This window comes from Lacerta agilis, chromosome 17, assembly GCF_009819535.1.
Source record: "Lacerta agilis isolate rLacAgi1 chromosome 17, rLacAgi1.pri, whole genome shotgun sequence".
Taxonomy (NCBI): Eukaryota; Metazoa; Chordata; class Lepidosauria; order Squamata; family Lacertidae; genus Lacerta; species Lacerta agilis.
The window spans coordinates 29,254,232-29,268,336 of NC_046328.1; the positions used below are offsets into that span (position 1 = coordinate 29,254,232).

The window sequence follows — 14,105 nt, forward strand, 5'->3', positions numbered from 1 at the left end:
ATCACAACCTGCGCATGCGCAGACACAGCGCTGTGTGTTGCAAACGGTGCAGGTTGCAAACGTGTCTCCCGCACGGATCACATTTGCAACCCGAGCGTCCACTGTAATCCTAGTGCCTGTATACTACCTCCCGGCTCAAAGGCACCATGCTTCTGGATAATGGGAGGGAAAACAGCAGAAGACTGCTGTCCGCATTTCCTGGTTGTGGGTTCTCCATAGGCATCTGCCTGGCCACTATGAGAATGAAATGCTGGACTAGATAGAGCTTTGGGCCTGATCCAGCAGGTTCTTCTTAAAGATGCAGAACTGTGTTAAGGTGGTAATCATTATTGAGGCCCAGATCTAATAAATTCTAGTATACAGCAAGTGTATGAATAGAAAGGCATGTGTATGTGTCTGTCTAGATTATTTAATCTGGAATGAAAATGTTATTGTAGTAAAATAATAATAAGATGCCAGAATGCCCTGAAATAATAGAGGAAAAGGGAGAATTAGGTTTAGACAGCAATCCTTTACACATTTACATAGAAGGAAGTCTCATTGAAACAATAGCACTTGCTTCTGAGTAGACATAGAGTGCATTGTTAGTCACTTTAAAGGGAAGTGCAATTAGAGATGTAAACTACCATACCTGGTAACTTTGAAGCCAGAGAGGGAAATAATAGGTTCCTCCCTTGCCAACCCCAAAAAGTGGAAATTTTGGAATCTATTCCATGGATTGACTAGCTGTATCAATTCTACCCAGGATATGCAGTGAGTTCAGCCTCTTAACTAGCTTGAATTCCCCCAGAAATCACCTTACATTCTCAACAGCTGAAGAAAACTGCTCTCACCTCACTATTTATAGCTAATCTAGCTTTGGTGTTAAAATATAAAGTCTTCACCTTGAGGGAAAATATTTAACCAAATGCAGTCTTTTCTGTGTTTCACAAAATTTCCACCCCGCCCCCCCTTTAACTGATATAGAGGGCCAGGAAAGTGAAACCGCAGATAATATTCTCCCTCCTCCCCCCCAAAAAAACCCACCTTTTCCCCCCTTCCTAGGCATGACAAAGTGCAATTTCTTTCGGAGATGAATTGGATTTCCTGGGCAGCTCCCAAATGCTTCTTGCTGATTTAAGGAAAATGGACTAGAGAGAAAATGTGTTTGTTTTGGTCACAATATGATGGGGAGAAGGTCCCAAAACAGCTCTTCTGCTTCCATTCCCTTTGGGAGTGAGCGAGTGTGAAACACATTATCTGTTCTTCCCAGGAGAACTCATTCTTGCTTCGTCACCAGTGTGAATGGGCCAGTGTTTAACAGAGAAACTCTGGGCATATGTCTATGCTACTTATTTGAACCATCTAACTTGTTTTAAGTGGACTCTCAGCTAAGGAACTGTATTTAAATAAACTGCAAAGCTCTCAAACAAGGAATTCTCAGCACCTGTACCAAAACTACATTTCCACTTTTGGGAATAGCACGACAATAACTGCCGTTTTAAAAGTTTAGATTTGTAGCAGAGATGCTGACCGAAAAGAGTCTTGCCAGCTGCTCCCCATCGTTCATGATGTTTTTTGCACTTGGCAGCTTTTTTCATTTGGGGAGTGAGGGTGCTCCCCCTCCTTGGGGAACTGGGTATCCATGTGTGTTTCTGTTTATACGTGCGTGTGTGTGTATGTGTGTCTTAATTGCCATATCCCCCATACTCTATGCTGAAGAGATGGTGGACGATTGAGTGGGAATGTATTCTTAAGTCCTTCTCTAAGCAGCACAAAAGGCCAAGAACCAGCCATCGGGGCATCTCATCCATGCAACCAAACCTTGTGTATTTTTTATTTGAAAATAAAAATCACCTCTGAAGCCAAAGTGTTTTGTCTTACTCTTGGCACTGGGAAGCCCATGCCTCCCTCTCCAATTGCAACAGGAAGGTCCAATCGCCCACTTAGCCAAAACTGGAGCACTTACCAGTCACGAGATAAACCTGGCCAGACTGAACTTGATTTCATAGACATATGCTGGAGCCAGGATAATCCAAAGGCAAAATGGAAATGCTGATGCATTCCTGCAGCAAATCCAGAAGAGCAGACCCAACCTCTGGTTTGATTTGCACAGCTTGGTGCAAGAGGCCTGGAACAGGGTATGTGTCAAGGTTAACATGCAGAACTCAAGATGATCCCTTGATTGTGCTTTCATTAGGCCCCAGAGATCCAACTGCAGCCTCCATCATCTGCCCATAAGGATCCCCACTGTGGCCACACTTGCAGTTTTGGATGCCAGTGTATAATTTCCTTCTCTTGCCTTGCCCACTTTTTGGACTGTTTCCCATGTTGGACTCCTAGTGTGCTGTAGCTTCTGACTTCCACCAATATGGTGCTGCTCTGAGGTCATCATAAACACCCCTTATGCACAAATAAAACCTCCCTACAGGCTAAAATGCCCCATTGGCTGTCTGCCCCATTTTTAAGCCACCCACAACCAAAGGAGAACTAGAAACAGTCCCAGTGATGATTCACACAAGGTGGGAAGCTTGTGAGAAAATGCTATTCTCTAGGAAGACAAGAATGAAAAAGGAACTGTGGAGCTCTTTGCATGGGAAGAGGATCGATATGTTTCCAAGCCGGTTAGAGGAACAGATGATGCAGCCTATTGCCTTGAAGGAGCAAACTGTCTTTAGACAAAGCACGCTGGGTCCACCCTTTTGAAACACACAGACTTTATTCAAAAGAAGAAAAAGAAACCGTACACCAACTGGAATGGAACAGAATCATTCCCTGAAGCCACTGGAAGGTAAGGGAAGAGGGGGTAGGGCACGGCAATTATTAAGAGGTTTAACAGTTACAATATACCCAAGATATGCAGATATTCCCAGGAAGACAACTGCAGATGGCGGAAGGAGGCACTCAGCTGAACAAAACAGTCCATGGATGCAAGGGTTACACGCTAACTGGGGTGTGGCCTTTGGAGAGGGAGGGAGCGCAGGCGCAAGGCAGCGGTGGAGCCAAGGGTGGAGGGGCGCCTTCACTACGGCAGCTCCTCTCCACCACTGGGCCACCCACAATGCTAGGAGTTGGGGCCTTGCGTCGCTTCTCCTGGCCAGGGCTCTCCATTGGCTTCCTGCCATCCCAGCTGCACCCACCGCGGGCACTAGCATGTAACCCAAGAGGGAGGGGGAAGAGACAGCAGAGAATGGCCACAAACCGCTAAAGCATCAATGGAGGCGTTGAGTGCCGGACAGACAGGAGGAGCTGGAGAAGATTTCTATGGTAAGCAGACAAGTCCTTCCATTCTGCACAGGGAAAGGGAAAGGGGTGACAGCTGCTTTTCTTATTTGGCAGTCATCATCTGTACAAACTCTACAGGAGCAAAGGAGACAGGAGAGGGAAGTAAATCAGGACATTCAAGAGACAGGCACCTTTCCAAACATCATCTCCTACCTATGCATTTTAAAAGATAAAAATAATGGATTTTTAAAATTGTGTTTTTTATTAAATATTTTCTTGATTTACAAAAGTATGTGCATTGTCTCTCGTACTTTTTCATGTAACATTTTTACAAATCAGTTTCATTTGTTGAGACATTAGGAAGAAAAGGGGGAAAGAGGTGGACGGGGGGGGAAGATTGGTGGAGGTGGGGTCGGGTGGCGATGTTTCTATTTTACTTAATATATGTTGGGTTTGATGTCAGCGTTGCTTGTGCAGGTTCTGTTGCTCGCTTGTGCTCCTTTGGTGGTGAGAGGTTGGGGTTGGCCTAGGGTGTGGTTGGCTGTGGTGGTCTTTGTTTTCATGTGTGGGTGGGTGTTTTGGATCAGGTTAGCCATATTGATTTGTATGCTGTTGGTGGATTTTTGTTACTGTCTTGTTGGGCTGTGTGTGTGATAAAGGGGAGCCATGCCAGGTTGAAGGCGTCTTCTTCTATTTGTCCCCGTGCCAGTTTATAATGCATTTATTTTTTTTAAGTGCTGACTTAGGGTTGCCATAGGTCTGGATTTTCCAAGACATATCCAGACATATGACAGTCCATGTCAGCAGTGCTCAAAAACTGCTTTTGTGATTTTGCCCAAAAAGCTCAACAACTTTGGCATGGAAAGAAAGTAAGTATGTTTTGATAAACTTCAGTTCTGAAAAGCTGTGCTTGCTACTGTCAATGGTAGGGGGGAAATGTGTCAGGAGACTTCATAGTACTACTCAGATGTTTGGGAAGACATCAGTCATTTTGGTATTATGGATGTTCTTGCAAGGCATCTCTACCAGGAGGTATAATTTGACAAAGGTGACCCAGCTTAGCACAAATATCTGCACCACTGATGTTGGAGTGGTTGCCATCAGTGAGCGCTCTGTGTAGATACATACAGTGGGTGGTAAGTGCCTCTTCTGGTAGCTTGTAAAGGATGTACAAGTATCCCCATGGACTTCTGCGAAATTCCAGCTGCTCAAGTCACCCTTCAGCTGATACATGAGCAGGGTCAACAAAAGTACAGATCTCCCGTTTGAAGATTCCTTTTGGGCTACTGCACTCATTGTGAATCCGACCCTCATATTCACAATGAAATACTAAATAATGAGATAAGAGACCAATCTACCCTTAGCCTGGGCCTGGGGGATTTTGCCGGCCTGGTTACCTCATTCCAACAAATGGCCTACTTCTTGATGGAGTGATGGGGCTCAGGGAGGGGGACTTGCAGCCCCAGCCATGATGTGTGCCGAACATGATGAATAGAGGCCTACAACTCCACAAGGCTTTCCTATGAGAGCAGTGGAGAGAAGGCCAGCAGCAGATCATAACCAGTAGAGATGTAGCTCCGGGAAGCAGAAAGAAGCTCCACCGGAAGGGGGTTGGGATTTGGAGGAGGTACTCTGGAGAACAAGCCAAACCCTATTCCATTATCCACACAAACTGAAGCACATCTCTCAGGCGATTTGATCCCAGGGCAAGGAGGTGTTGCGGGCAAGGATTCTCCCATGTAGTCGGTGCATGCAACAATTGTTTCATATGGCCCCCGACTTCATACACACATGCACCAGTCTTTGTAGCACGGGCAAACCACACCTGCCCAAGTCCCCATAAGCCCTGTGAGCAGTCCTGCAAAACTGACCATGGGGGAGGGGCACACAGAAGGCTCTTTTCGCCCAGGGTACTATTTGTCCCAGGGCCAGAGTCTGCCCTTTCATCACCATCATCATTAACCATTATTATTATTTCTATTTATATACCGCCCTTCATCCAAAGACCCTGGGGCAGAACATAGTTTACACAGCACAAAAACATAATGTACAGCTTAATAATGAAATAATCATAGTAAGAATCCCCCCACATCTAACAGGTCATAGATTATTTAATGGATGAAAGCCTGGGTAAAGAGGAATGTTTTCACCTGGCTCCTAAAGATATGTAATGATGGCGCCAGGCAAGCCTCTCTGGGGAGAGCATTCCACCGGCGGGGAGCCACCACAGAAAAGGGCCGTTCTTGTGTTGTCACCTTCTCAAGGTCTCGTGGAGGGGGATATAGAAAAGGGCCCCAGATGACAAGTGCAGGGTCCAGTTTGGTTTGTATGGGGAGAGGCAGCCCTTAAGGTACTGAGATCCTGAGCTACGTAAGGCTTTATAGATCAAAACCATCACTTTAAAAAAAATTGAGGTTCTTGGGGCTTTCTTAAAGATCTACACAAGTTTCTAGCATCCATCTTTCTAAACAAATCTCTGAAAATTATGTGGGGCATTCCTGAGCAAGACCCATTGAAAGAAAGACGACTTGCCCAAGAGGATGGAGGCTCTGTGGTGCCACTCGTGCCACTGCATCCAACTCCCCTCCTCACCTTCGTAATTGACTTGTCCATCGCCATCTATGTCAGCTTCCCGGATCATTTCGTCAACTTCTTCATCCGTCAGCTTTTCGCCTAAGTTGGTCATGACATGACGCAGCTCCGCAGCACTGATGTAGCCGTTGCCATCCTGTGTGTGCAACCAGGAAAGGGTGCATTAGACAAAGCTGGGCCAAGCCAAGCTCCACCCCTCAAAACCTGGAAAGACCACGGAGAGCTGCCCCCAGGGAGAGAGGCAGAGGACGTTGACACCCATAATAACCTATTACTCCATCCACAGCAGGCGTGTCCATCTTCCCCATAAAGCAAAAATTAAAGCATTTTTAAAGAAACATAAAGAAGAAGCACAGATGCATGTGACTATTTATGCAAGGAGAGAATGTGGTTGTGCTGTGGTCCTCCTTGCTGGCCACTGTAAGAACAGGAACAGGATGCTGGAACAGATGGACCTTTGACCTGATCCAACAGAAAGGCTCTTCCTATGTTCTTAACCCCCACACTGATCCTTTCCGCTGTGGACCATGGAACAATACTTCCAAACAAGCTACACGGCTTCTAACTCAGTTATTTCCTCTCTCCTTCCACTTTTATTCCTCTGTAAAGATTGAAGAGACCCTTTCTCCACTCCTCTCTACAAATTTACAGTTGATTCTAAATTATTTTTTAACTATTTGCAGATTTGTTTTGTTTTGACATTTTCTCTCTAATTGGAAAGAAGGGAGGGGGAACATGTGTGATAACCTGGGAAATAGATTCCTCATGTCCTAGCCAGTTGGCCAAGTGGCCTGGATTCAGATGGAAGTGGAGTTCTTGCCCCAGGGCTTATTTGGCGCCCAGAGTAAAACCTAAAGCGACTCAAGGAGACTGAACGTGTGATGAATGTTACTGCACTCACCGAAAAGCTGCACCTCACAAAGGAGTCTAGGAAGCACTTAAAACTCCATCCCCAGTTCACGCAGAGCATCAGCCAGACCTGCTGGCTTCACTGTTCTCCCATGTGAACCAACTGCATCTCTAGCAGGACACCAAACCATTCTCTCTAGTGAGAAGAGGGAGGATCATAATGGCTGACACTAAGGGGAAATGCTTTTACCACTACGGGACTTGCCGCCAGTAGTTCCTAGGAAAAGCGTTCAGCAATTTCCAATCTCTGGCTAAAAAGCAAGAGTTTCTATTCTACAACCTTTTCTCAATCATTGGAATAATTTTGCTTTAAAGAAAAACCAAGGCAGCAGATCTAAAAGGGCAGAGACTGGAAAACCTCTGTGAAAGTGTTGATCCCAACCAGGAAGAACAGCACTTAGCCAGCAAGAAAGCTGGTGTTAGGTCACACCAATCCTATTGCTAGAACAGTAAAACTAACGAACTTTTGGCATTCAGGTTCAGCTCTAAAATTCCTACCCTTGGGCTACTTGAAATCTCTTTCCAAGTCCATCCTGAGGCCTTGGAATTAAAGACTCTCATATGCTGGGATACATCAGAACCTTTGGCTGATGTTGTTGTTGTTTAGTTGTGTCCGACTCTTCGTGACCCCATGGACCAGAGCACGCCAGGCACTCTGTCTGAACTACAACTCCCACCAGCTCCAGTAAGCATTGCCAATGATGGGTGATGTAGTTCAGCAACATCTGGAGGGCCAAAGGATCCCCACACCTGGAATAAACATCTCTCCTGCTGTAGGCCATCCACTGGAGAAAAGGGCTGCTGAGCATGTGCAGAATGCCACTCCCTCTGGTCCCACTAGTGAACAAGTTGTGTAGAATCCTAGCAAACATCTTTTTGTCACAAAATTAGCCCCCCTACCTTGTCGAAGACTCGGAAGGCCTCACGAATCTCTTCCTCGCTGTCTGTGTCCTTCATCTTCCGAGCCATCATGGTGAGGAATTCTGGGAAATCGATGGTGCCATTCCCTGGAGAAGGGTCAGCTCTTTAGTGCTGTGCCTAAAAAACTGCTGCTGAGATCACCTGTGTAGCAACATGGAAGTCTTGTCCGCTGGTCTGCCCTCCCACCTAGCAGGGTCAATACTTTTTAAGGGAACAATGGCTACTGGAAACGCTTTCCTCTTCCCCCTGGATGGGGCAACAATGGCTTTGCCAGACACCAGAGTGGGTGGAGAAACCCAGTTTCAGGTGTGTGTTCAAGTAACTGAGGGGAATAAGGGGAAAGGGCTATTTAAGTGCCAGATAGGCCCTGCTCTTTTTAGGAAGGAGCCACAACGTTCCATGATTGCACTTGGGTTATCCTCAAGCTGGGAAAGCAGCTAAGGGAGTTCACCCACGAACAACTAGGGCAGGACCCTAGTTGGGTGGTGGGTGAATAATCAGCCCAGAGGGTGGCAAACCCCTGCAAACCAAGCCAGGCTGTCCTTCCACTAGGATCAGCCTGTGAGTTCAAGAAGGCAACTCCTCACCTTCCTGCCCAGGTTTCAACAGTACACCAAGGACAGCTTGCTGTCGCTTGCACCCAAAAGGCTGCTGTGGACCCAGCATCCTCCAAATGTTCACTTCCATCTTCTACTTTGGCCCTGACCAATGCGGATTGGGGCTTATGCATCTTGTAGGATGCAACCACTGTTACCCAAACCTGAGACCTTTCACTAGGGCACATTACAAAGACTAAAATAAATGTGTCAATTTCCCACCTGCACCACGTAAATGGACCAAAGAAACAAGACAATCCTAACTGGAAGGCCAGGAAAATCCAGTACCTGTTCCGGCACTACCCCATTTCCCACCCGTCCCCAGAGTCTTGAGTGCCCAGCTCACCATCAGCATCCACCTCATTGATCATGTCTTGCAATTCCGCCTCGGTGGGGTTCTGCCCCAGGGAGCGCATGACGGTGCCAAGCTCCTTGGTGGTGATGGTGCCATCGCCATCCTTGTCAAAGAGGGAGAAGGCCTCTTTGAACTCTGAGAGAGGCAGGGAAGAGACACAGCTCAGGGTCAGATATTACCCCCTCCAACCCAAGTCCCAACCCCCAAACTCAGAAAGGAAACCAGAAAGGAAAGGGGCTAGCTAAGTACATTTGTAACCTGCTCCTAAACCTTGGCAGGTGTGGAGAGGGGAAGGAGTAGTCAGGTTGTGTTTGGGGGCAGAACGCTAGTATTCCCCCATGCATGTTATCCAAGTCTTGCTGGGGGATGGAATTGCCCTAATGCATCAGCCCTTAAAATATACTGGGCCCAAACACCCACTGTCTTAATAGCATTTTTTTCAGGACGCAGCTACATCAGCATGCTCCTCCTCTCCCTCCAAGGTACACTCAGCTAGCTTTAAGTGTTCAAATCAGTAGGGTAGATGAGGTCAAGCAGTATTCAAAGAAGTGCTTTTGAGGAAGGGCATTACACATGCTCCTGTTTTACACATGAAAGGAGCAAAGGCTGGGAGATTGTGAGGCAGAGAGTTTAGCTAGGACGTTCAGGGCCAAGCAAGAGTTTGGATGGAGGACCAAGTCCAGCACCAATTGCTGGCTCTCTTGGCATTTATGCTACACAACTGGTACCACCAACCCTTTAGATTTTGACAGATGCTGCCAATATTCCTGTCCCCAGGAGCAAGATAATTTCTCACCTGCTATTTGCTCCTCTGTCAGCTGATCAGCCTGCAGGAAGGCCATAGAGAATGGTGAGGGAGGAGAGAGAAAATCAGTAAGTTTTGCAGGCCTCACCTTCCTAGTCCATGACAGCTGCACCCCATTTCTCTCTCTCTCTCTCTCTCTCTCACTCACTCACTCACACACACACACACACACACATTCATTGACTTCTGAACAATGCAGTTGTTGCCTCCACTCTCTCCCGCAGACTCACAATCTGCACTCAACCCAGGTAGAGGGAGTGATCTGGACTAAGAACGGAACACCCCCACAGGCCTGCCTTATATAGGAAGCTGCCTTATGCTTACTTGGACCATTTGTCCATCAAGCTCAGGATTGTCAACACTGATTGTCAGCAGTTCATCAGGATTTCAGCTTGGGGTCTCTACCAGCCCAACCTGGGACCTTCTGCATGCAAAGCAGATGTTCTTCCCAAGGTACAGTCCATCACCTTCAGCCTTCAGGAAGGACAACATGAGGCCGCCAGCACCTCTCTGACACTCTTCTCCACGCATCCCGTACTGCCCGCTTCCAAACCTGGATGGGCTCCTGCCACCTATGGTTCCCACCTCACCTACTTCAAGTTCTCCTAACCCTTCCTTATGTAGCCTTATAACATACTCCAAGTTCCTGTGTCAATAACCCACTTTAGATTGTTAGCATTTTTCTATTTATAACCAACATTTATGGTGGTTTACAAAGCGGTATAAGCACAAAAACAGGAGGGAGGCCTTTGCCCTAAGAAGGCTACACTCTATGTTTTTACAGTCGGAGGTCCCAATAGAGCCTGGGAGCATGTGCCCCTCCCCTCTTCATCAGAAGGTGGGTGACCAACACCACACTATCCCTTTCAATGTTCTCCTTTTATAATCATAAGGGGAGTTTTAATCCTCTCTCAGGGAAGCTTCTCTTTCCAGTTTCTCCTCTTTCCACTACTTCATTCTTTAATGGAAACCACATGAGGGAGAGGGAGAACAAACACAGATCCTCACTCCTGTCTGCTCATACTGTATCTCCCAACCCCATCATCTGTCTTGGGATTCACCCCTCCTCCCTTTTTATTTCCATTCTCAATCTGTACAAGGCCTTAGGTAAGGGCTGTAGCTCAGTGGAAGAGCATCTCCTTTGCATGCAAAAGGTCCCTGGTTGGAGCCCCAGCATCTCCAGGCTGGGCTGGGAAGGACTCCTGCCAGAAAACCCAGAGAGCCACTACCAGTCAGTATTGACAGTACTGAGCAAGATGGACCAATGATCTGGATCTATACAAAGCACATTATTTTGCATTTTAAAAACTTTGATTTACTATCCACTCCTCACAATCAAGTCCAATGTTCCTATGCATCCTCCCTTGTCTATATGCATCCTATGCATCCTCCCTTGTCTATATATTGTCATTATATTGTTTTTAAACTTGGGTGGGGAGATGCCTTAAGCACAGTCATTCTCTCAAGCATGCACACAACTCCTTGAAGGGTGTGTCCCCCACTTCTTACTCTCACCCCCTCTTGCATACACAAGTCTATTTTCTCCCCCATCAGGTGTCCACTATCATTTCCCTTTCTCAGCAATTCAAGCGCCCTCAAAATGAGGTTTTCTAGTCACACAACAGAATCTCCTTTTAAAGGCACCCCCTTTTCTATCCACCTGCTCTGAATTTTGCAAATTATTATGTTCTTCCCATTTCAAGACACGCAAACCCCTTTCTCAGCATCCCAACCTTTATAAGCCAGTGCTGCATACTTTTATGAGGCCTTTTGGGACTCCTCCACCCCCTAGCACATTCCAAGAAGACTTCCACCTTCATTTTTAAGGGGAGGGTGTTCCACAGGTGCAGCTGTTTTTGAGGCAATTCCTTTCTTGACTCCTCCCGCTTTTGGGGAGCAGTTAAAAGATTCCCCTTAGACTTCATCACCCCCACATCCTTCGCAAAGGGAGGGGAAAGGTGGCCATGTACAGGTTTTTCTTCCTCTACACCCATCTCCTTTTAACCCATCCACTTCCAGCTCATCAAACCCCCAACATGGGTAAAAATAAAAATGGGGGGTGGGAGGGGTAAAGACACTTTGAACCCCTCCCACTTCTTTACCTTCATAAGCTTCCACCTTATAATATGCCATTATTTGTGGGATGTCCCAGCCCCCCACCCTATGACCCAGTAATATGATAAAAGCCACAAAAGCCCCCATCTTCCCTCCCCATCAGACATCGGAGCACCCCCATCTTTCATTAACCCAACTCTACGCACATCCTATTTAGGGGAGGGGTTGCGAATCCTAAAAACCTTATTTATCTTAAACCTGACCATCGTGAGACCTCCATCATGGAAGACCCCTCCCCAACACGCACATCTTCATTTTGGAGAGGGCCCCCTCCCCATATAGCCCTCCATTGAGAAATGGGGCCTGACCCCTTCCCCTCCTTAAGACGCCACACTGCGGGGTGGGGGGTGGCAGGTCGAGACCCCCCTCCTCACATGACCTCACGCTTAGCTCCCTCCCCATTTAAGCCCCCCTCCCTCGCTCACCATGGTGACGTGGGGGAGGGGAAGCGGCGCTGCGACCTCTCAGCTCCTGGCTGGCGTCCGTCTCCCTCCACCCGGGGCTGAGTCGTCGCCGTTGCTCCGCTCGCGCAAGCGCTCTCGCTCGCTCTCTTCCTGTTCCTTTTCTTCTGCTCTAACGGCAAGCGCCGAACGTTACTTCCCGGGCCCCGCGCGCACGCGCATTCCCCTCCCTCCGGCGAGCCCCCGGCAACCACGGCCGCAGCTATAGGAAAGGCGGCCCTTTAAATAACCCCCGGGCCCGCCCCCTCCGCAGTCACGTGCGCCGCCGCCCGACGTCCCATTGGCCTAGCCTCACCTGCATTGCGTCAGGGGAGGCAGCTTAAAGGGAAAGCCGCGAGGATATAGGGCGTGTTGTGAGCCGGCGGCCGGGAAGGAGGAGGGGGCGGGGATGTAAATAAGTGGGTTACGGGGAAGAGGAAGTTGGGGAGGAGAGAGGAATGCTGTCGGCGGTATTTTTTAGAGGGTGATTAAAGGGGAGGTGGAAATGGAGGGGGGCACAAGTAAAAGGGAGCTTTTGTTAGACGGGATGGCTGGGTGTGATAATTCCTATTTCTTTTCCTATTTAGGACTGCTGGGAGCATATGAATGAATGAACCAATCTTTATTTGCGTCAGCCATCTGCCATAGCAATAAAACAACAATACGATATACAAAGAATAGAAATAAAAAGTCGATTATATAAAATACATTTTAGGGTTTTGAATCAATAGTCAACTAGTGAATCTTACTCTAATTGCCCCAGCTAAAAACTTTGCAACCTTTGCTGTCACTTGCTCATCTTGATCTGCCAAGAGAAAGGACACTGTGGCAGTCGCTGGGCGACTGGGAATGGACAATAAAAGAGGTGATCAGCTCATTCCTCAAGTCTTTATAAAGAGTGCAAGCCAGAAGGCATATTAAACTGTCCTGTTCTCCTTTGTCATTTTACTTCAGGGCTGGGGACCTTGTATCCCTCCAGGTGCTGCTGAACTACAACTCCCATCATCCTTCCCCATTAGTCTTGGGGGCTCATTGGAGTTGGAGTCCAACATCTGCAGGGCTCCTAGTAAAGGTTCTCCCCATCCTTTTTCCAGCGTTTTGAAATTCCAAGGGATTTCACAGATTGTATTTTTAAATACCTAATTCACAAAATAATTAAATGAGTTGGCAGTAACAAGAAGCACATTTGAGTATTGTGTGTGAAGGGTACATAGGCAGGCACTGTAGAGACAAGTACCAAAACTCAACATGTTAACAACACTTCACATGCATTCAATAGTTTCTTTTTGCAGGAATAATTCATACTCATCCCACTTCTTGTGGGAAAGGGTGTAAGTTATGTTGTTGTTGTTTAGTCGTGTCCGACTCTTCGTGACCCCATGGACCAGAGCACGCCAGGCACTCCTGTCTTCCACTGCCTCCCGCAGTTTGGTCAGACTCACTGCTGGTAGCTTCGAGAACACTGTCCAACCATCACATCCTGTCGTACCCTTCTCCTTGTGCCCTCAATCTTTCCCAACATCAGGGTCTTTTCCAGGTGTAAGTTATGTAGTGTACCCCAAACCCACAGCCCAATCCTCAACACAGCATTGTCTGTGGCTCCCAAGCCTCAGCCTGCTAGTATCCACAGATTATTCATTAGCTGGCTCTCCTCCATAATAATACAGTGGTACCTCTGGTTATGTACTTAATTCGTTCCGGAAGTCCATTCTTAACCTGAAGCACCACTTTAGCTATTGGGACCTTCCGCTGCCGCTGCGCCGCCAGAGCAAAATTTCTGTTCTTATCCTGAAGCAAAGGTCTTAACCTGAAGCGTTATTACTGGGTTAGTGGAGTATGTAACATGAAGCGTATGTAATCCGAGGTACCACTGTAATTATTATTATTATTATTATTATTATTATTATTATTATTATTATACCTCGCCCATCTGGCTGGGCTTCCATCAGACTCAATCCTTTATCTAGCTACAGCTATTATGCTCCCTTTTACAAATGTATGCTCCCCTTTTACAAATGTATAAAACCGTGTCACAGCCTGAGGCCATCAAAGCACAACAAACAATGAATACCATTCCTACAAACTCTTTAAAAAAAATCTTAACAAGATATAAAATTAATATTCCATAAATGGCTGGGTCACTCCTTAAAGAAAGACTTCTTAAACCA

General features: G+C 47.1%; 1 protein-coding gene across 1 annotated transcript; it reads right to left on the reverse strand.

The window, feature by feature from the left end:
- Positions 1-2,679: 2,679 nt before the first annotated feature.
- On the reverse strand, positions 2,680-12,156 carry LOC117038826 (calmodulin-1). Its single transcript, XM_033135772.1, has 6 exons — positions 11,923-12,156; positions 9,374-9,404; positions 8,569-8,712; positions 7,606-7,712; positions 5,797-5,932; positions 2,680-3,336 (listed from the first exon to the last, which is right to left on the reverse strand). The coding sequence occupies exons 1-6, from the start codon at positions 11,923-11,925 to the stop codon at positions 3,308-3,310; spliced, it is 450 nt and encodes a 149-aa protein (XP_032991663.1). The 5' UTR covers positions 11,926-12,156; the 3' UTR covers positions 2,680-3,307.
- Positions 12,157-14,105: the final 1,949 nt, after the last annotated feature.